Source organism: Erpetoichthys calabaricus, chromosome 4 (assembly GCF_900747795.2).
Source record: "Erpetoichthys calabaricus chromosome 4, fErpCal1.3, whole genome shotgun sequence".
Lineage (NCBI taxonomy): Eukaryota > Metazoa > Chordata > Cladistia > Polypteriformes > Polypteridae > Erpetoichthys > Erpetoichthys calabaricus.
Genome location: NC_041397.2, coordinates 62,707,039 through 62,727,965, shown reverse-complemented (window position 1 = coordinate 62,727,965; position 20,927 = coordinate 62,707,039). Strand labels below are relative to the sequence as shown.

The 20,927-nt window shown below is 37.4% G+C and overlaps 1 protein-coding gene across 2 annotated transcripts in view; it reads left to right on the top strand.

Annotated features, from left to right (window-relative positions):
• The window catches only part of emsy (EMSY transcriptional repressor, BRCA2 interacting), a 94,410-nt gene that overhangs the window by 8,657 nt on the left and 64,826 nt on the right, over positions 1-20,927 (top strand). The window contains exons 2-6 of one of the 2 annotated variants that reach the window (XM_028799532.2): positions 7,416-7,524; positions 13,088-13,187; positions 15,319-15,393; positions 15,491-15,666; positions 16,145-16,297. In XM_028799532.2, the coding sequence (XP_028655365.1) occupies positions 7,419-7,524; positions 13,088-13,187; positions 15,319-15,393; positions 15,491-15,666; positions 16,145-16,297 (610 nt within the window). In that variant the 5' untranslated portion in view covers positions 7,416-7,418. Of the gene's footprint in view, positions 1-7,415; positions 7,525-13,087; positions 13,188-15,318; positions 15,394-15,490; positions 15,667-16,141; positions 16,298-20,927 lie in introns of both variants that reach the window. The other variant, XM_028799531.2, reaches the window with a different exon arrangement.

Sequence of the window (20,927 nt, the reverse complement as noted above, 5' to 3'; positions counted from 1 at the left end):
CCACTGTTTTTGTTTTTTAGCTGTTGATGTTTTATTGTACAGACAATATACCGTATCTTTAGGTATGGCCATTATATAAAACTTCACAGCTGTTAATCTTAATTGTTTGGCACAGCAAAGTGCAAATAAATAATAAATAATTCAATCAAAAATGCTAAACTTTTGGCAACAATGCATATTTCCGCTTTCTATAGTAGCTAACCCAAAATAACTACAACATTATTAATAGCTAATACTTATTATCCACCTTAATGGAAGGATAAGTGTCTCTGTGATGTGCCATCTGTTGGAATGACTATTGTAAAATATTTCATTACTTATCACCCTGAACAAGATAAGCTGGTTTGAACGGAAGGAAGGAAGGATTCACAGTTACTAAACCTGACCAAGAAGCAGGAGGTCTTTGGGTGAATAATATAACTATTAGTGAAGCACAAATTAGTTGGCCTTGGATCAGAATTGGCAGGTTTTTGCTTTTATTGTGAAATTGGTTCATAAAAGCCGATCAGGTGTCCTGGAAACTGCTGAAGAAAACTGCTGTTTGGAAGTATATTAAAATGTTTGAAGGTGACAGGATTGCTATGGGTAAAATTTGTAGTGAATAAGCTAGTTGTGGTGGATTTAAATGTTTTTTGCATGATGCAAGTAATCTTGTCTTTAATATAAATTATACTTTTAAATGTCTACAACACCCAGGGCTTTCAGTTATGTAAAAATTGAATTGAACTTAACAGAATCCTAATGTCTACAGCCTCCACTTGAGCTGTTCATGTGGAATGAGGAATTGGAATGCACATGGCATTAAATCGGAAATCAGATTCAGAGCAGCCAATTTCCCATTAAAAATACAGGTGATTGGAACCAGCCTGAAAAAACTCAATTGGTGCATCTGTAATAACTATGCTTCATTTGAACATAACTTCAATTGAAATATTTAATGAAAAAATCAAATTAATTCAAACTGCAAATGTCATGAGTTTGTTCCAGCTTTAAGGCTACTTTTTGAAATCAAACTTTTCGATGTAGTAGTATTATTATTTCAGTATTCTTATTAAACAGCCCTTTTCTGTTTTCAAGCTACCTTAATTTGGTGTTCAGACTTAGTTATTGCTTATGCATGTGTCCTGTTTAGTTTAGCTTAATCCTGTATGTTATTCTATGACCACTAGCACCCTGCTCCAAAAATGTATCAAATTGGGCTGCTTCACACACTTGCTCTACCTTCAAAAAACGTTTTTTTTTTTCAATTTGTTTTCAAATTGTGCTTTGCATTGTTATTTTTTTAAATTAATAGCAGAAATTTTGAATTGCTGTTAATGAAAGTGTTTGTCATATAAAAATATAAAGAAGGGGAGAATACTTAAATATCATTACCATGCAACACTTAGTCCACTCAGAAACTCATTTTGTGAAATGTGAATAGACTCCATGTGTCTCAATAAAATATAGATGGGCACTGACTTCATGTCTTTTGCACCGTATCAGAAAGGCACATTCCAGAGCAGGGGGCTGGAGGAAGGGCTGAGTTCAGGGATTAAAGTAATGCATGTGCTTAATGTGTTTAAGTAATTGTGTGTGATCTTGTGTGGGTTTTGTGTATGCATTATGGGGAAGTGAAGTGTTCCAGTTCCATTTTACCTTTTGATCATGTCACTTTCCCTGCACAGAAAATCATGATTTTGTGAAGCAGCAATATTGCACAAGTCATAAGCACTCCATGCTTGGAAATTTGACAAAGGAGACAAGACTGGTCAGTCTGTCAGACTTGGTTTTTTAGTTAATATCTAAGCTATTTCAATATCTTCTAAAAATACTTCATGGCCTGGGATATGTTAACTCTATGTGCCGCATGAGTTTGAGGACGCTGCTGCTACACAAGGAGTGTACTGTTTATGCTTGTGTGCATACAGTATATCTGGAGGATTCCACTATGTGACAGCACAAGAAATCGTTATGGTGAGAAAACAATGTCTGGTTTCACTGTGTTGTGAGTTGAAAGAAAAAAGATGTTAAAAATAAAAATTCTTTGCATTCCGATGCTGTGACAAAGGTGCAAAAAGAAAAAGAAAAAAAAAAACTAGTGGCAACAGCAACACATAAGTTGGGATGTGAGGCCTTTAAATGTATCATGTCATGATGAGGAATTGTGTAGGCCTGCGGTGGGTTGGCACCCTGCCCGGGATTGATTCCTGCCTTGTGCCCTGTGTTGGCTGGGATTGGCTCCAGCAGACCCCTGTGACCCTGTGTTTGGATTCAGCGGGTTGGAAAATGGATGGATGGATGTATTGCATAGGCACAAAATGGATGGTGGAAAGCGCCATAAAGACATTCACATGTCAGCATTTAAGTGTGATGATTTGCTTCACGACATTGAACCATTCATCAAACATCACAGCATGCACATTGATCCTGTTGGAGCTGCAAGCCTGCTATCACATTGTTTACTATCAATGATGCCGACGTCATGTAGCAAAACTTGAACACAGATGGCACCCATGTTTTTGCTGTACTGTCACGTTAATCTCTGACGACGTGCTCCGAGGATGCATCAAAAGAATGCTGGGAATGTATGGCAGCCATCATGCTGCCATCAAGCCCTTAAAGGTTGTCAAGATTTCTGACTCAACTGTATGTCTTGGTAGTTTGTTCCAGATTCCCACAACTCTGTTTAAAGAAGTGCTTCCTGGCTTCAGTCCTAAATGTTTTCCCCATAACCTTTCACTGGTGTCCTTGACTATGTGATTTACCCTTATGCTGAAAAAATCCTGCTGGATCTATTTTATCAATGCCTTATTTATGAAATGTGTCAGAATTACTCATAGGAATTACAATAAAAGTGACACAAGAATTACAATTTGTCCTTCCTCATAGTAGTACATAAGAAGTATTTATGGAGCATCCTAGTCCCAGCCCAAGGAAGTAGTAGGAGTTTATATCAGAGAACGAATGACACCCTTTGCCATCATGGCTTCTCTATCGATCCATCAGTGACGGTGTCCATCCATTTGTCCATGGAAGGAAGAGCCTGCACAAAGAATTTATTGATATCGTTTGTAGTGATGGTGCAATCACACTGCTTCACTTCCTGATAAAAGCCCATGTGACAAGCCTTGTGCAGAATGATGAGGGATGGCAGGAAGTTGCCCCCCTTTGGAAGGACCCTTGTTGGGATGATGGGGGGTGTTTGAATCAGCCTAATACACGACTCCTGAGGACAACACTCAGGGGATCATTGATTATGCAAACCACTGTGCCTCGTTCAGGTACTTATTCAGTAGAGGGACCTCTTGCTGTAAATTGTCACTTATAATGATGTTTTATAGTTTAATAATGCTGATGCTTCACCACAAAGATAATTATAATAAATAGGGGGCTTCGCTCCCTGGTTGCTTCACTTGCCAACATCCGCCCCCACCCCCCCGCCACCGCCTGCACTATGTGCCGTTATGAAGAGTGGGGCTGAATGCACCCCAAGGAGATGCGGTCGCTCCTCCAAAACACCTCGTAAATGGTGATACAATGAGAAACAAATCGTTTTATTTATTTATTTATTTATTTATTTTTTTATTATACAGAATAAACCTCCTCTTTGCTGGATCAGCTGCTGGCTTGTTGCTGCTGCAGTGCTGCGTGATCTGCACTTCATGCTGTGCTTCAAATGTTTAAAAGCCTGTACAGCAGCTGTTCTTTTGTCTCACTGCCTTGTCTCTCTTCTCCCCCCAGACATCCTCAAACACTATCTGGTCTCTTTTCGCTGTTACGTTATTTCACCAAGTAATATTTTCCGTTTGTTTGCGCTAATGCGATTTTTACTATCATTTTTTTGAGACTTTCGAATTTTCTTACTTCCATTATCTCTAACCTGCTCTGCATGTGTATCACGTCAACGTGTTTGAATTCTTTATGACTTTCTACTTTGTCATCTACTCTTTGTCTTTTTCCGTCCCCGGGCATAGTTAAATCTCTTGGCACAAAGTCTCGTCTCATGGGATGTGAAAGTAGCTTTCTGAGAAGGTCACGTCTCGTCTCTCTGAACAGGTCTTGTCTCGTCCCGTTTTTTTTTTATATAATAGAGAGATTTATTTAACAATGAATACTCCAGGAATTGTTCTTGCCTTGCACACTTAGCTTGATGGGATAGTTTCCAGCTTCCCTGTGACCCTACTCAGGATAAAGTGGGTTTAGAAAATGTTTGGATGGGTAATCCACAGCCATACTTTCAGATGAATCACCTTCCTTCTGCTATGCCAACATACAGTAATGGTAGTACAGTTTTATGCAGTAATATTCAGTCTGTTGGTGACCTGATCATCTTTCACTTTGCCATGATGAGCCTCTCACTCCTTGATCCTCCTCTTATCTTCTATGTGACTGTATTTATCCAATGCCCTGCCTTCTTGAACCATTCTGTGATTCTAAAATGTAACAGTAACATTCCAGGGGTATGTGGACTGCAAAGTTCAGAGTATATACATGACATTTCAGTATCACTTCACCTTCCAGCCCTATCTATCTTCAGGGTAATAGACTGGCTACTAAAATGCAGTTTTCAACCATGACCACCTTTGCGTTGACATTGTGATATCGTATGTGTTTCACATGTGCATGCTTATCCACACAAGTAGCAATGATCTTTATGTGTGTGCCGATTTCAATGAATACAGCTTGCTTTACCATTACATTATGAGGAGTTGTGGGGAAATGTATAAATCTGCATATTACCTCACTCATTATATGGGCGTTTCAAAGTTTGGTGCAAAATTCAAGAAAAGCTTGGGTTTTACATATACACATTAAAAGCTGCATTTTACATGTAATGTTACACTTTTGCTACGGCTGAGAGCGCATAGCACATAACTTAAAAAAATTGTGATGAATCTTATAAAAAGGTATCTATTTGATATAGATCATTGTTGTCTATTGTTTCCAAAACGGTTGTTCTTTCCTGGGATGTGAGTGCTAATCTCTGCCTGAACGCCATCTTCCAGTAGCTCCTAGTAAGTTTGGATAGCTTACGAGTTCTCCTAAATCCCAGTGAAGTTAGGAGTGTTTTCCTAAATTGGGAAAATTGATAAAATGCTTTGACATTGTCACTGTAAGATTTTTGACCCAGTTAGGAATGTTTTCCTATTCTGAGACGCTTGGTAATTACAGGCACTGGATTAAGTCTCCACATAGTCTCCTTTGCTCAAGACTAACAGATTTAATTCTCTGAGTCTTAAGTCCTTGGTTGTATTGGGTTACCATCCAATGCACAGCTTTAACTTCTTCTATGTCTTTTTTGTAGTGTGGCGACCCAAACTACACACAGTACTCCAGTTGCAGTCTCACTGGTGCATTATTTTATGACTGCACTAATGAAGCAATGAAACACACCTGAGTAACCACAATTACAAACACAAACGCTGAGCTGTGACGCCAATTGTCCCAAACATTATAGAGCCCTGAAATAGGGGGACCCATGTACTCTATATAAGTGCTATAATTTCTACATGTTGTGACCATAATGTATGCAAGTACCATTAAATAAAAGTCTGCAATGTGCACTTTGATTACATCTGAATTGTTTGATTTGTAATTTTAACCTGTGGAGCAGAGGTGTAAGACAAGGAAAAATTTGTATTTGCCCCGAACATTATGGAGGGCACTGTCTGTCAGTTTATATTGACCAGTTTTTATGATATAACCTAACATTTTGTTTGCCTTTTTAATTGCTTGTACAACATTACTTAGATAATGAATGTTTGCATCATCACAAATCTCTAGATCTTTTTCAGAGGTTGCTTACTTTAGGACAGTGTTTGCCCAGTTCCATAGGTTGTCCATTTTTTTTTTTTCTCCTTCCTCAATGACTGCTGTTCCTCAAATTTTAGTGTCATCTCTTTACAGAAATATTCATTAATACAGTTATTAAATATGTGAATGATTATTTTCAGTAGATTCCAATTTGTTTTTAATGGTTGATGATGATTCAGATGCAAAGAACTCACATGGTCTTAGTTTGAGAGTGACAAATTTCTTAGGCTTAGCTACCAAAGCATAATATCAGGCTCAAGGGTAATGAACTTCAAATTCGACTTTTTTTGCTCATGTTGTTTGCTGGTAAGTATGAGCAAATTAGTAAGTAACTGGAAAATCTTAAATTGCTCCCTTGATTGCCATCCTTATATGTATACATGTCTGTTTATCTACTGAATTACAGTTATTTAACAGAGACTTTCTTGAGCGTGTTTATTAGCTTGACACAGAAGTATGTGTTGTGCAGCAAACAGGTATTTAAATGCTATTGTGTCTAGTATATTAACCTGTAAATTGCAAGAGTATAAAATTTCTACTCCATATTTCTATGAAGTAGCAGATGCTAAAGCCACCACATAGTAGTGTTTGTTATTTAATAGTACTGTTAAAGGGTTTAGACAAAAAGCATTATACAGATTGAAACAGGTGTAGTGTATGGAAAGAATGGTTTATTTAAGACAAGGGACAGAAATAAAAAGTGCAACCAATATTAACTGAAGTAATAATAATAATTCATTACATTTATATAGCGCTTTTCTCAGTACTCAAAGTGCTATCCACACAGGGAGGAACTGGGAAGCGAACCCACAATCTTAAACCCAAGTAAACTTAAATCCCAAACTGTGTAAAGCCAAAAAAAAGCACAGCAATCCACATATCTAATCTTGCAACATGCACTACGTACTTATCCCATAACAGCAGAAAGCCCAGTGGACTAAATTTAGCTTCAGATGTGGGTTTTTACTTTGTTCACTGAATAATTTGAGGTCATTGTCATCTGTATGTTAATGTGTGGTGCATTGGTGTGCGATGCTGTATTATTATTGTTATTATTAAAATGTGCTTCTGATTTTCATTTTTCATTTGTTTTTGTACTTCATTAATGCATTTGGTTTCATGTTTTTCATCAGTTTTATGTTTAATGCTTCTGTGTTTTTTTGGTAATCTTTTTTTAATTTATTAATATTACTTTACCCTGAAAGTCATAGCTAGACAATGAAGTTCGAACACTTAAACACTTAATAAAGTTCGAACACTTTTACTATTTCTTTTTCCTTTAACATATTACAAACAGCAGTAACATTTACAGGTTTTACATTTATGTGGCCCTTGCAAAGAATGGAATGTTTTTAATTTTGGGTTTCTTTGGTCCCTGTAAATATATTGTAATGATGTTGTTGCAACAATAATTTAAATTTATTATGTAGAATGCATACTTTTCTGCAGTGTAAAATCATATTTAAACATTACTGAAAGTACGTGGATTCAAATGTTATGTTGTCCAGATTTTAGTCAATGACATTTGATGTCATTTTAATGTAATGAAAATCTTTTTCTCCATGATTCTGAGTTTCTGTCATAAACAAATACTGACCCTTTGTCACTGTTTTTTTCAGTTCATGATACAAAACGAGAAACCGCATCTTGCAGCAAGAATGCCTGTTGTCTGGCCCACTCTCCTTGATCTCAACAGGGATGAGTGCAAGAGGATTCTGCGCAAACTAGGTAAAGTTTCTTATGTGTGGGCTCCAAAGTTCCTTTAATAATAGTTTATGAAATACAGAAAATCGTTTGTTTACAATAAAATAAAACTTTTTGTTTTTCCATATAGGATGTGACTATATCAGATTTCGAATTAACTGCATTATTTTATTCTGTTTTGATTAGAAATGACAATAATAGGAAATGTGTAAGTGTTTGATAAGTTTGCTTTTATAAATTAATGGAGACAGTAATAAACTTGTCCCTACTGTGGGAGAGTTTTAAGCATAAAGCCTCATATTCTGAGATCATGTGCAATTTATAAAAATGCTGAGAAACAATAGCTTGAATCATTTCTGGAAAGAGATCTTCTTTATCTTTATTAACTGAGATATTGGTGATACTGTATCTGTACAATTTTTGCTTGATGTCATTGTAGTGCACCTCTGAGGGAAAACTGCTTGTTATGGCTTTTAACTTTCTTATACTGATGAGAAATTTTAAACACATTTTATTTAGGTAGTCTAGTTTGTAGATTTGTTTTTTCACCAGGGATTTTGTTCCAGTGTAAATCTGTCAAATCTTTCTGTAATGTAGTTGCTTAATTCCCTTTAGTATATAGAAAGTTTATGATGGGTTGACTGATCAATATGCACCTAAAGTAATGCCTTGGATATGTTTGTCTATTCTTTTCGGAACTTACACCATCAACTTTACATATACTTTACTAAATAGCCGTTCATTTCACTAATATTTCACCACCAAATTTTTTAGACTGCAACCAGTTTTTAACAAAATTTTGCTTTGATCAAATTTTGAAACACTTCTGTTATATAGTGAAGGTTCAGCCCTGAAACAAACAAATCAAGGTATTTATTTAAAGCACTTTCTATGATTTCCTGTTTTAAAGAGTTTCCCAATTTAATATTAATATTATGACTAAAGGAGTTCAACACATTCACTAATTTTCATTTTTTGTTTCAAATACTGTATATTAATACAAACATGTCAGAAGTGTGTTGGGAATGATAGAAAGAGAACTCAAAAGATGTATTGGATGTGCAATTGGATTACATCCACAACACCTTTCTGTTTTATAAAAAAATCACGATAGTCTTTTTGGTAGCACTTATTTTACAAATAATCTTCCTATAAATATGGTACTTCTAATATAGGTAAACATTTTGTAAGTTTTTTGTGTCCCAATCACTTCAGTGGTTACAACAGGCAGATATCTTTCATCTTACTTAGAGTTAGATAGCATACCCAAAGTGTTTTGTAATTCTTTTTTGTTTTGAGTTTTTGAATTAATTCACTCATATTTTGTTTACAATTTTTTGTAGTGTTTACTGTACCTTTAGAAAGTATTCACTCCTGTGGATTTTTTCCATGTTTTGTTGTTGCAAACTCCAAATATAAACTTCTCGAAAAAATTAAAGGAATACTTTGAAAATACGTCAGATCTTAATGGGAAAAAAAAATCCTGCAGGATATCTATACTGATATGGACTGGGTAATGTGTTAGGAATGAAAGGATGCCACATCGTTTGTTGGAAATAAAAATTATCAACCTATAGAGGGCTGAATTCAAAGACACCCCAAAAATCAAAAATGAAAAAATAATGTGGCAGGCTAGTCCATTTTGCTGAAATTTCATTTAGGTCAGGCAAGCGTAGGGGTCAGTCAAAGGTATCAATTCCTTCATCCTCCAGAAACTGCCTGCATACTCTCACTACATGAGGCAGGGCATTGTCGTGCACCAAGAGGAACCCAGGACCCACTGCACCAGCATAGGGTCTGACAATGGGTCCAAGGATTTCATCCCAATACCTAATGGCAGTCGAGGTGCCGTTGTCTAGCTTGTAGAGGTCTGTGCGTCCCTCTATGGATATGCCTCCCCAGATCATCACTGACCCACCACCAAACCGGTCATGCTGAATGATGTTGCAGGCAGCATAACATTCTCCACGGCTTCTTCAGACCCTGTCACATCTGTCACGTGTGCTCGGGGTGAACCAGCTCTCATCTGTGAAAAGCACAGGGTACCAGTGGTGGACCTGTCAATTCTAGTATTCTAATGCAAATGCCAGTCGAGCTCCACGGTGCCGGGCAGTGAACACAGGGCCCACTAGAGGACATCAGGTCCTCGGGCCACTCTATGAAGTCTGTTTCTGATTGTTTGGTCAGAGACATTCACACCCGAGGCCTGCTGGAAGTCATTTTGTAGGGCCCTGGTAGTGCTCATCCTGTTCCTCCTTGCCCAAAGGAGCAGATACCAGTCCTACTGATGGGTTTAGGACCTTCTACGGCCCTGTCCAGCTCTCCTAGAGTAACTGCCTGTCTCCTAGAATCTCCTCCATGCCCTTGAGACTGTTCTGGGAGACGCAGCAAACCTTCTGGTAATGGCACATATTGATGTGCCGTCCTGGAGAAGCTGGACTACCTGTGCAACCTCTGTAGGGTCCAGGTATCACCTCATGCTACCTGTAGTGACACTGACCATAGCCAAATGCAAAACTAGTGAAAAAACAGTAAGAAAAGATGAGGAGGGAAAAATGTCAATGGCCTCTACCTGTTAAACCATTCCTGTTTTGGGGGTCATCTCATTTTTACCCCTCTAGTGCACCTGTTGTTAATTTCTTTAACACCAAAGCAGCTGAAACAGATTAACAACCCCTTCTGCTACTTTACTGACCAGATCAATATCTCTGAAGTTTCATTGACTTGACGCTATACTCTGATTAAAAGTGTTCCTTTAATTTTTTTGAGCAGTGTATTTACAATAGGTCCGTAAGTCCCTTAAATGCTTGTTTTAATGAATGTATATTTTACTCTTACAACTCTCTGATCCCTCACCTGTCTTATTCTAGTGGAGAAATTTCTTCATCACCACATTTTCTTTCGGCTTTAACATTTGTTTGTGGTTTTCCTTTGTATGTTGCAGTTGCACAAAGAGCAGGCTGTTCTCCCAAAGTGTTTTTTGGAGAAATATTTAAGAACTGAACAACTACTGTAAACCGGGGGGCACATTAAACAACTTCTGGTCAGTTGTGTTTTGCTGTGGGCTCGCACACACTACAAGCCATCTCAGATTGTAGATTTTCATAGTGGTGACTGCTGGTGGCCAGCTGACGACATTTTGTCTTCAGGAAGCAGTTTGTTTTCAGCCTAAGCTGATAGACACCCAGACTTGGCTGAGCAAATACTGCTTCTGAACACTGCAAGCAGAGTTCTTCCTGGTTACATCAACAGAAATATCTACTTAGTCCCCACCATCCTGTGCTGCATTGCACCATATGGTACAACAAACGCAAGACAGGCAAATGAAAATTGCTGGAAAAGATGTGTAATGTAATGGGAGCTTAAAGCAGTAAAATAGAATGCAATTAATGGGGAAACTTTTCAGGAGGGAAACAATCTCTAGAGAACTTCACTCCATATAAGAATAGGTAGAGGCACTTGTTTGGATAGTAAAAATAATGAGTGCAGATGCAGACAAATCCTCTAGAATAATTTTCTTTATTTCTCATGAGACATGAGAAAGATTTCATGATCCAGCAGAATAATAGTCCAAAGCATAAAGCCAAAGGAACTGTTGAGGACTTCAGAATAAAAAAATGAATTTCCTTCTGAGCCAGTCCAGTCCTTTTCATTCCCTTAGGATAGATTGGAAAATTGCTGTTATTCATCACATTGCATCCAGCTTGATAGAGCATCATCAAATTTACCATAACAAGTGTATGCTGATTTACAATTGCAGATTAGTAGACATCATAAATCATTATTAAGACGAGTCAAATTTCTAACTACTGCCAAAGCTGCTTCTACACAGCATTAAGTTAAGATGAGTATTCAGGGGGAAAAAGAAACCTCAGATTTTCGTTCCACAAAAATTAATAAAAGCTTGTTACACAAAAATATTCATTTTGTATTTTTTTGTGTAAATTTCTAAATTTTGTGTTTTGTATATTGAGGGATAGGCAGATAATTTTTATTAATTTTAGAGTCAGGCAATAACACAACAGAATTTGATATAATCCAAGGGGGTGAATACTTTACAATTTCAAATATTATCTAATTATATTACAGTCATCTCATTAATTTGCCTGTTGAAGAAAGCTATAGTAACTGGTAGGAAGTCATCGGCACATGCATTTTTTTTATATATTATTATTTAAATCTGTGTAATGCAATAACACAAATTGAGCTTATGAATTCTCCAAAAATGTTACCATGCCAGTATGTTCTTTCACTTAACATATTTCGCAACATCATACTAGAAAAATTTAGCACAATCTGATTAATAAAAGCTGGCACTTATAAATTCTTATGTTTCTTGCGTCGCTTATCCATCCCAATTTTAATCAGTTCTGTAAGTCTAATATGTAGTGGTAGGCTATTCATAAGTTTTAATTTTTTATATTTGTATTATCTTTCTCTTTAGGAATTCTTTCTTTTTAGAGATATTTTTTCCTGATTTAGCAGTAATGACCCCATAAAACTGCAAATACCTTTCTGTGTTTAAATATTGAACTCCAGTTTTTTTGCAGTTTCGGTAAAGCTGCAGCCATATGGTGTAAGAGTAAATTTACTTGTTACATTTTAAAATGTGCTTTGTTTTTTGTTACATTAGGAAAAATATCTTGGATTACATTTCGTTTTGGTATATTATCATTCATTACACACATTAGAAAAGTGTGAGCACTAGAGCAAGTGTTTGTTTACTAATATTTTTGATGCTTACGTTTTGATTATCCTATATATTAGTCTACATTAGGTGTTCTGAGCATGAAGGACAGAAACAGCATTTTAACGATTTCTAATAGCCAGATGTAGGAAAAAAATCTGAAGGGAGAAATGGTAAGTTTTGGACCGCTCTCATTTTTAAACAAAAGAAACAGGCACATTTTCAAATATTATATGCTTTAAACCTCCCTACAGAAGTGATTTTGTATTAGTTATTTATTTAGTTTTAGCAAATCTGTTACATTTTCTATGTAAAGAGATAATAATAATAATAATAATAATGAAAGAAAAATAAATTTAATATGTAAAATGCATACTTTTCTGCAGTGTGAAATCATATTTAAACATGTGCTTTTAATTGTCTGAAGTAACTGGGTTTCTCGGCATGTTTTAAACTTAATTTATCAATTTTGTTTTTTGGCAGACTTTTAACTAGTAACTCTTCCCTTGCCTGGAAATTGGAATCTTCTTGTTTAATATTATCTCTTTTTTTTTTTTTTATTCATTCTGAAATTTTGTAAAGCTTCAGATGCTTACTGTTGTTGGTCATCAAAACTTGTAGTCTTCCAAGTAGCTTACTAGATTTTTGCTTCAAACTCTAATTGGTTATTGGAGAAAAACTGTATTTTAATTGTTATTTTTTTACTGCCTAGTATGAATATTGAAACATGATTTTTAGAAATATGTCATGTAAATTTTTGGCATTTGAGAAATTTATTTTTATTTCACTTTAATTAAATGTTATTAATATCACTGCTGATGAGTTTAAGTTTTGTAAATAGTTTTTATACTTAACTGTTTTATTGTAATCATTTGATTCCAGTTATCTATTACCTTTTAGAACTTGAGGCCTATGCTGGAGTTATAAGTGCTCTACGTGCACAAGGGGATCTTAATAAAGAAAAGAAGGACCTTCTTGGAGAACTCACCAAGCTTTTAAGGTAGGTTGTGCATTTTACTTTTTGTATATGATTTATAGAAACTGCATATCTCATAATATTCAACTATTTAGACTATATGCAGTATCTCACAAAAGTGAGTACACCCCTCACATTTTTGTAAATATTTTATTATATCTTTTCATGGGGCAACACTGAACATATGACATTTTGATACAATGTAAAGTAGTCAGTGTACAGCTTGTACAGGTATAACAGTGTAAATTTGCAGTCCCCTCAAAATAACTCAACACACAGCCATTAATGTCTAAACCGCTGGCAACAAAAGTGAGTACACCCCTAAGTGAAAAATGTCCAAATTGTGCATGGTTAGCCATTTTCCCTCCCCGGTGTCATGTGACTCGTTAGTGTTACAAGGTCTTAGGTGTGAATGGGGAGCAGGTGTTTTTAAATTTGGTGTTATTACTCTCGCACTCTCTCATACTGGTCACTGGAAGTTCAACATGGCACCTCATGGCAAAGAACTCTCTGAGGATCTGAAAAAAAGAATTGTTACTCTCCATAAAGATGGCCTAGGCCCACGGTTTTCAAACTTTTTTGAACAAGTACCACTCTGCGAGGACCAGTAAACTGAAGTACCACTGTCAATGAATCGTTAATTTATGCCCATGTTGTTTTGAAGAATAAAGTCACTATAATCGCTATAATGACTATAATTATGACGTTAAAGTGATATTAAACTAATTAAGGAAATGGGTTCCTGCGCTAATAAAAGCCGACTTGGAGTTTTCCACGCATTTACAGTAGTATACTTATACTATATATGATTATATGCAACATATTGGCATTCTAGCAACATCGATTCGTGGAAAATAAAGGACCACACGAGTACCACTTGGCATGACTTGAAGTACCACCAGTGGTACGCGTACCACAGTTTGAAAACCAAGGGCCTAGGCTATAAGAAGACTGCCAACACCCTGAAACTGAGCTGAAGCACGGTGGCCAAGACCATACAGCGGTTTAACAGCACAGGTTCCACTCAGAACAGGCCTCGCCATGGTCGACCAAAAAAGTTGAGTGCACATGCTCAGTGTCATATCCAGAGGTTGTCTTTTTGAAAATAGACATAGGAGTGCTGCCAGCATTTCTGCAGAGGTTGAAGGGGTGGGGGGTGAACCTGTCAGTGCTCAGACCATACGCCGCACACTGCGTCAAATTGGTCTGCATGGCTGTCATCCCAGAAGCTTCTTCTAAAGATGATGCACGAGAAAGCCCGCAAACAGTTTGCTGAAGACAAGCAGACTAAGGGCATGGATTACTGGAACCATGTCCTGTGGTCTGATGAGACCAAGATAAACTTATTTGGTTCAGATGGTGTCAAGCATGTGTGGCGGCAACCAGGTGAGGAGTACAAAGACAAGTGTGTCTTGCCTACACAGTGTCATGGTTTGGGGCTGCATGAGTGCTGCCAGCACTGGGGAGCTACAGTTCATTGAGGGGACCATGAATGCCAGCATGTACTGTGACATACTGAAGCAGAGCATGATCCCCTCCCTTCGGAAACTGGGCTGCCGGGCAGTATTCCAACATGATAACGACCCCAAACACACCTCTAAGATGACCACTGCCTTGCTAAAGAAACTGAGGGTAAAGGTGCTGGACTGGCCAAGCATGTCTTCAGACCTAAACCCTATTGAGCATCTGTGGGGCATCCTCAAATGGAAGGTGGGGGAACGAAAGGTCTCTAACATCCGCCAGCTCCGTGATGTCGCCATGGAGGAGTGGAAGAGGATTCCAGTGGCAACCTGTGAAGCTCTAGTGAACTCCATGCCCAAGAGAGTTAAGGCAGTAGTGGAAAATTATGGTGGCCACACAAAATATTGACACTTTGGGCACAATTTGGACATTTTTCACTTAGGGGTGTACAGTACTCAATTTTGTTGCCAGCAGTTTAGACATTAATGGCTGTGTGTTGAGTTATTTTGAGGGGACAGCAAATTTACACTGTGTTATAAGCTGTACACTAACTAATTTACATTGTTTCAAAGTGTCATATCTTCAGTGTTGTTACAGCCTACTGAAAATCTTACTAGAAATATAAAAAAGTAGAAAGTTTTTTCTTGCTTGTTTTCTACATACTTTTTCATTCTTGTCTTATCAAATTGATTAGCATTTCCACTGAGAGGCATCGTGCTGAGGTTCGTAGGGCTGTAAATGATGAACGGTTAACAACCATTGCTTATCAGTAAGTTTTTAGCATTTTTTGAAATTCTGTTTCACTCAAAATTTTCTTTAGTTGTTCAGATAGTTTACCAAGGTGTTGTTTTCCTCATTTATTCTAGTATGTCTGGACCAAACAGCTCTTCAGAATGGTCTATAGAAGGACGAAGGCTGGTTCCCCTTATGCCAAGACTGGTCCCTCAGACGGCATTCACAGTCACTGCAAATGCAGTGGCAAATGCAGCAGCTCATCACAATGCTTCTCTTTTGTTACCAACAGAAACTGGTAACAAAGAAGGTAAATATCAAAAAGATCCCTATTTCTGCCTGAAAACTTCAGCAGACCTGTTTTTTTTGGTCAAAGTATATGTTCCTATTTTAAAAATCTTTTAAAATCTGGTGAAACAAGTACTATTAATCTCTTGTGAGTAAAAGTATTATTATACCTTCTGATTTTTGCTGTTTTTAGCCAATGGGATTTTGACAACTGAATTAAGCTTTGGAAAACTGGGTTCATCAGTTAGATTTCTCTTTCAGCTCCATAAATGTAGGCAATTAAAAAGGAACATCATGAATCCTATACTATAGTAACATATTTTATGTTTGGAGGTTGCACTTAATTATATAAGATGTTTTAATGTTTTGGTGAAATACCGCCATGCACTGATTTAATACCTACCTTGCTTTTTGTATTTGTTGTATTTTAAAACCATAGGAAATGTTGTATTACTTAGTGTATCACTTACAATGTTTCAATTCTACTCACTGTTTAGCAGTAGTTGTGTGTTATTCCTACACAAGTACAACTGCCACTCCTACCACAACTACGGTACCATGTGCCAGTACTGCAACTGTGAAGTCACCTAGACCAGCCAGTCCTGCCTCCAATGTGGTAGTGTTGCCTAGTGGAAGCACAGTGTATGTAAAAAGTAAGTATTATATTTCCGTCTTTTAATAGCCAAACTTTTACATACATATTTGAGTCTTGAATAGGAGTGCCATTAGTGCCAGTGAAAAAAGCCACTGCTGTTTATCATTTGCTGTATTCTTACATTTCTTCAAAGTCTAGAGTTTACATTACACGTTTCTGCTCTGTCCCTGTTACAGATTAGATATCTTTATTGTGATATACACTGCAAGAGCACAGTGAAATTCTTGTGCCGCTGTTGTGGTGATATATAAATAAATTAATTAAATGAGATTAGCAGATAATAGATAAATGAATATATAAATAAACAGCATAAATAAATACAGTAAATAAGATACGAGTTAAAAAAATAACATACAGTACAATTACAGTCATATGAAAAAGTTTGGGAACCCCTCTCAGCCTGCATAATAATTTACTTTAAACAAAAAAGATAACCGTGGTATGTCTTTCATTTCGTAGGTACATCTGAGTACTGGGGTGTTTTCCGAGTAAAGATTTTTAGTGAAGCAGTATTTAGTTTTATGAAATTAAATTAAATGTGAAAAACTGGCTGTGCAAAAATTTGGGTACCCTTGTAATTTTGCTGATTTGAATGCATGTAACTGCTCAATATTGATTACTTGCAACACCAAATTGGTTGGATTTAGCCTTGAACTTCATAGACAGGTGTGTCCAATTATGAGAAAAGGTATTTAAGGTGGTCAATTGCAAGTTGTGCTTCAATTTGACTCTCATCTGAAGAATGACAGCATGGGATCCTCAAAGCAACTCTCAATAGATCTGAAAACAAAGATTGTTCAAAAGAGGTTTAAACTGTCAGTTTCAACTGTAAGGAATGTAATCAGGAAATGGAAGGCCACAGGCACAGTTGCTGTTAAACCCAGGCCTGGCAGGCCAAGAAAAATATAGGAGCGGCATATGCACAGGATTGTGAGAATGGTTATAGACAACCCACAGATCACCTCCAAAGACCTGCAAGAACCTCTTGCTGCAGATGGTGTATCTGTACATCCTTCTACAATTCAGCACAATTTGCACAAAGAACATCTGCATGGCAGGGTGATGAGAAAGAAGCCCTTTCTGCACTTACGCCACAAACAGAGTAGCTTGCTGTATGCAAATGCTAATTTAGACAAGCCAGATTCATTTTGGAACAAAGTGCTTTGGACTGATGAGACAAAAATTGAGTTATTTGGTCATAACAAAAAGCATTTTGCATGGTGGAAGAAGAGCACTGCATTCCAAGAAAAACGCCTGCTACCTACTGTCAAATTTGGTGAAGGTTCCATCATGCTGTGTGGCTAGTTCAGGGACTGGGGCCCTTGTTAAAGTCGAAGGTCAGTTTAATTCAACCCAGTATCAACAAATTCTTCCAGGATAATGTTCAGGTCTCAGTCACAAAGTTGAAGTTACACAGGGGTTGGATATTCCAACAAGACAATGACCCAAAACACAGTTCGAAATCTACAAGGCATTCATGCAGAGGGAGAAGTACAATGTTCTGGAATGGCCGTCACAATCCCCTGACTTGAATATGATCGAAAATATATGGGATGATTTGAAGCAGGCTGTCCATTCTCAGCAGCCATCAAATTGAACTGAACTGGAGAGATTTTGTATGGAAGAATGGTCAAAAATACCTCATCCAGAATCCAGACACTCATCAAAGGCTATAGGAGGTTTCTAGAGGCTGTTATATTTGCAAAAGGAGGCTCAACTAAGTATTGATGTAATATCTTTGTTGGGGTGCCCAAATTTATGCACCTGTCTCATTTTGTTATGATGCACATTGCATATTTTCTGTTAATCCAATACACTTAATGTCACTGCTGTTTCCATAAGGCGTGTCATATATTAAAAAGAAGTTGCTACTTTGAAAGCTCAGCCAATGATTAACAAAAATCCAAAGAATTAAGAGGGGTTCCCAAAGTTTTTCATATGACTGTATATATATAAACCAGCAGGTAGATACAGTATTTGGTGCAGGGTAGGTAGTAATAGGTTACTGGGAGTTCAATGACCATGTGGCCTGGGGAGGTGGAGTGAGTGGTGTGGCTTTGGTGGCACTTCCTAGAAGCTAGAAGTCAAAACAGATGATGAGCAGCATGGGTATCATCAGAGATGATTAAGCTTTTCTCCGACATCTGGTTCAGTAAATGGTGTGAAGTTTTAGAAGGTCAACCCCAGTGATTTTAGAAGGTCTAGGGACAGTCCTTTGCAGGAGTTTGCAATCCTTGCATGTCAATCTACCAAACCACACTGTGATACATCCATGCAGGACACTTCCAATAGTGCAGTGGTAAAAGTTTAACACTAGAATACCTAAAGCTTACAATTTTTTTCATTGTCCCTGATCTTCTTAAATTTTCCTGACATATGCCAAGAAGCTCATGGCTCCTTATCACTGCGCTGACAGCCTGCTTTTGTTTTGCAAATATATGGATTAGCAGAATGCAGCCTGCTACACCCTCCACTGCCCATTCAGTCAGATGAAGGCATCACCCTGCTGCAATCCTTACTGCTGAAGTCTGTGTTCAAGTGTTTATCTGGTGATGCGTTTGTAAGGAATTATTTAGGTAATGAAATACCGTTATTTTAAATGCATACAATTCATGTGTGTTCCATGTCTACAATGATCTGTGTAAATATAGAATGACAGAGGAAATTCGAGGCAAGAAATGCTGAACACACAGCTAAAACAGAAAATGTTTTTATATTTTATAGTAATAATGACATAATATTGACAATAAGTGTAGGATGTGTGAAGGCTGAAGCCCACATATCCAATAAACAATTTCACAAAAGGTGTAACAAAACAAGTAAGCCTTTATTTAAGAATAAAACTGAAGAAAAAGAAATTGCTCAAATGACAAGTTGCTGATGTTTGCACACTTCATTTTCAACCAGTGGTCACGGTGGGTAACACTGTTCATCTCAGATCCACACAGTGCAGTGGAAAAGCTAACACTTAGCAACTTTGAGATAATAGGTTAATAGGCTAATCTTGCATCATCCCTGCATTTAGCACTTTGAGTAGTGAGTTGTTGTTATTATTACCATACTAGCCATTAAGCCCGTTACAATAACTGGCGCTAGAACATTAGTGCATTAACATTAGTAGAAACAGTCAATATTAGATGGCAAGGGACCTTGACCTCATTCTTTTTGTTGGTCGTATTTTTCTTTGTCTTTCAGCCTTTCTTTTGTTGATGTTTACTTGCTGAGCTGACCGTTCTTTGTGGGCTGCCGCCGTGCATTGTGTGTCTTTAATTTTCTGTGACAGTAATACTGTCTTGTACGTCTGCTGGCTTGTACGTCCGTAATATACCTTTAATTTTTTCTGGTGGTAATACAGGCGTGCGCTTTGGTAATATGCCTTTAATTTTCTCAGACAGTAATACTGGCTTGTATGTGGCTGTAATATGCGTCACTGTATTGTGTACCATTAATTTCCTCTCACAGTAATACTTGTTTGTATTTCTGTAACACGCTTGTAACTTTCTCTGATAGTAATATCGTGCATCGCACCGTGCCCCGCACTTGCGCACTTCACCAGAAGACTCACACATACGGACACCTGGATGCACACAGGGATTTTAGTAAAGAGGATAATACTCGTATCAAATGTATGTTTTTATGTAAGATCCTGTGCAAATTTATGGTACTTGTAAAAGTTAGTGCTGAAGGGATAAAAGCAGACATACAAATGCAGCTCAGTCATTTCTTCATGGTGTCTTGTTGAGCAAATAGACTCGGCAATATCTTGGATTCTTGAATAAAACTGAATTTGAATGATTTTTTTTTGTTCAGTTTTATTTTTGAATAGAACTGAATAAAAAAATAGTTCAAATGACAAGTTGATGTGAATGTCCGTGTGTGAGGGAAAAGTAACATCCACCATAGACATTGCGATGTCTGACTATGAAATTAAACCTGATGATCTGGTCATCAGGAACCTGAAGCTACTAACTTTCTGCATAGGGGAGCCATTGATGTGGAGTGAAATGTGACTGCCTTTGTTCTTTCTGAAGTCAAAAATGACCTGCTTTTTTTCGTTGTCATTCAGAGCGAAGTTGTTGTTATGGCACCATACAGTCAGGTCTTTTACCTTCCTCCTATTGGCAGCCTGATCATTGTCATTGATGAGGTCAATCACAGTTGTGTCATCTGCAAAGATGAACATTCTCTTGCCCTCATGCTTAGCTACACAGTCATAGGCAAACAACCTGTATTGCAATTGGCTGAGGCAGCAGCCTTGCAGAACACAAACTGGTACAAAGTACAAATGGATCAAGGGTAGCAGGTGTATTGTGATTAATGTGGATCATGACCAGTTTCTCCAGAAACTGAGCTGTTTGTCATTCAGGCAGGAAACAGTGGATTTCTTTGGCAAAACTATAACAAATGTTGAATTTCTTTTGTTTTTCCAAATGAAACACAGGCAGGTGAAGTGAATTGGTCACCCAGTGTCAGTAGTGGGATTTGAAGTCATAACCTCAGGGTTTGAAGCCCTAAGCCTTAACCACTACACTACACTGCCCTGGTGACTTGTCAGACTTGGTCAAACCAAGCATGGTTGATCTGGGTCTCATCAGTGTTACCCACTACATCACCATATAGACCATGCT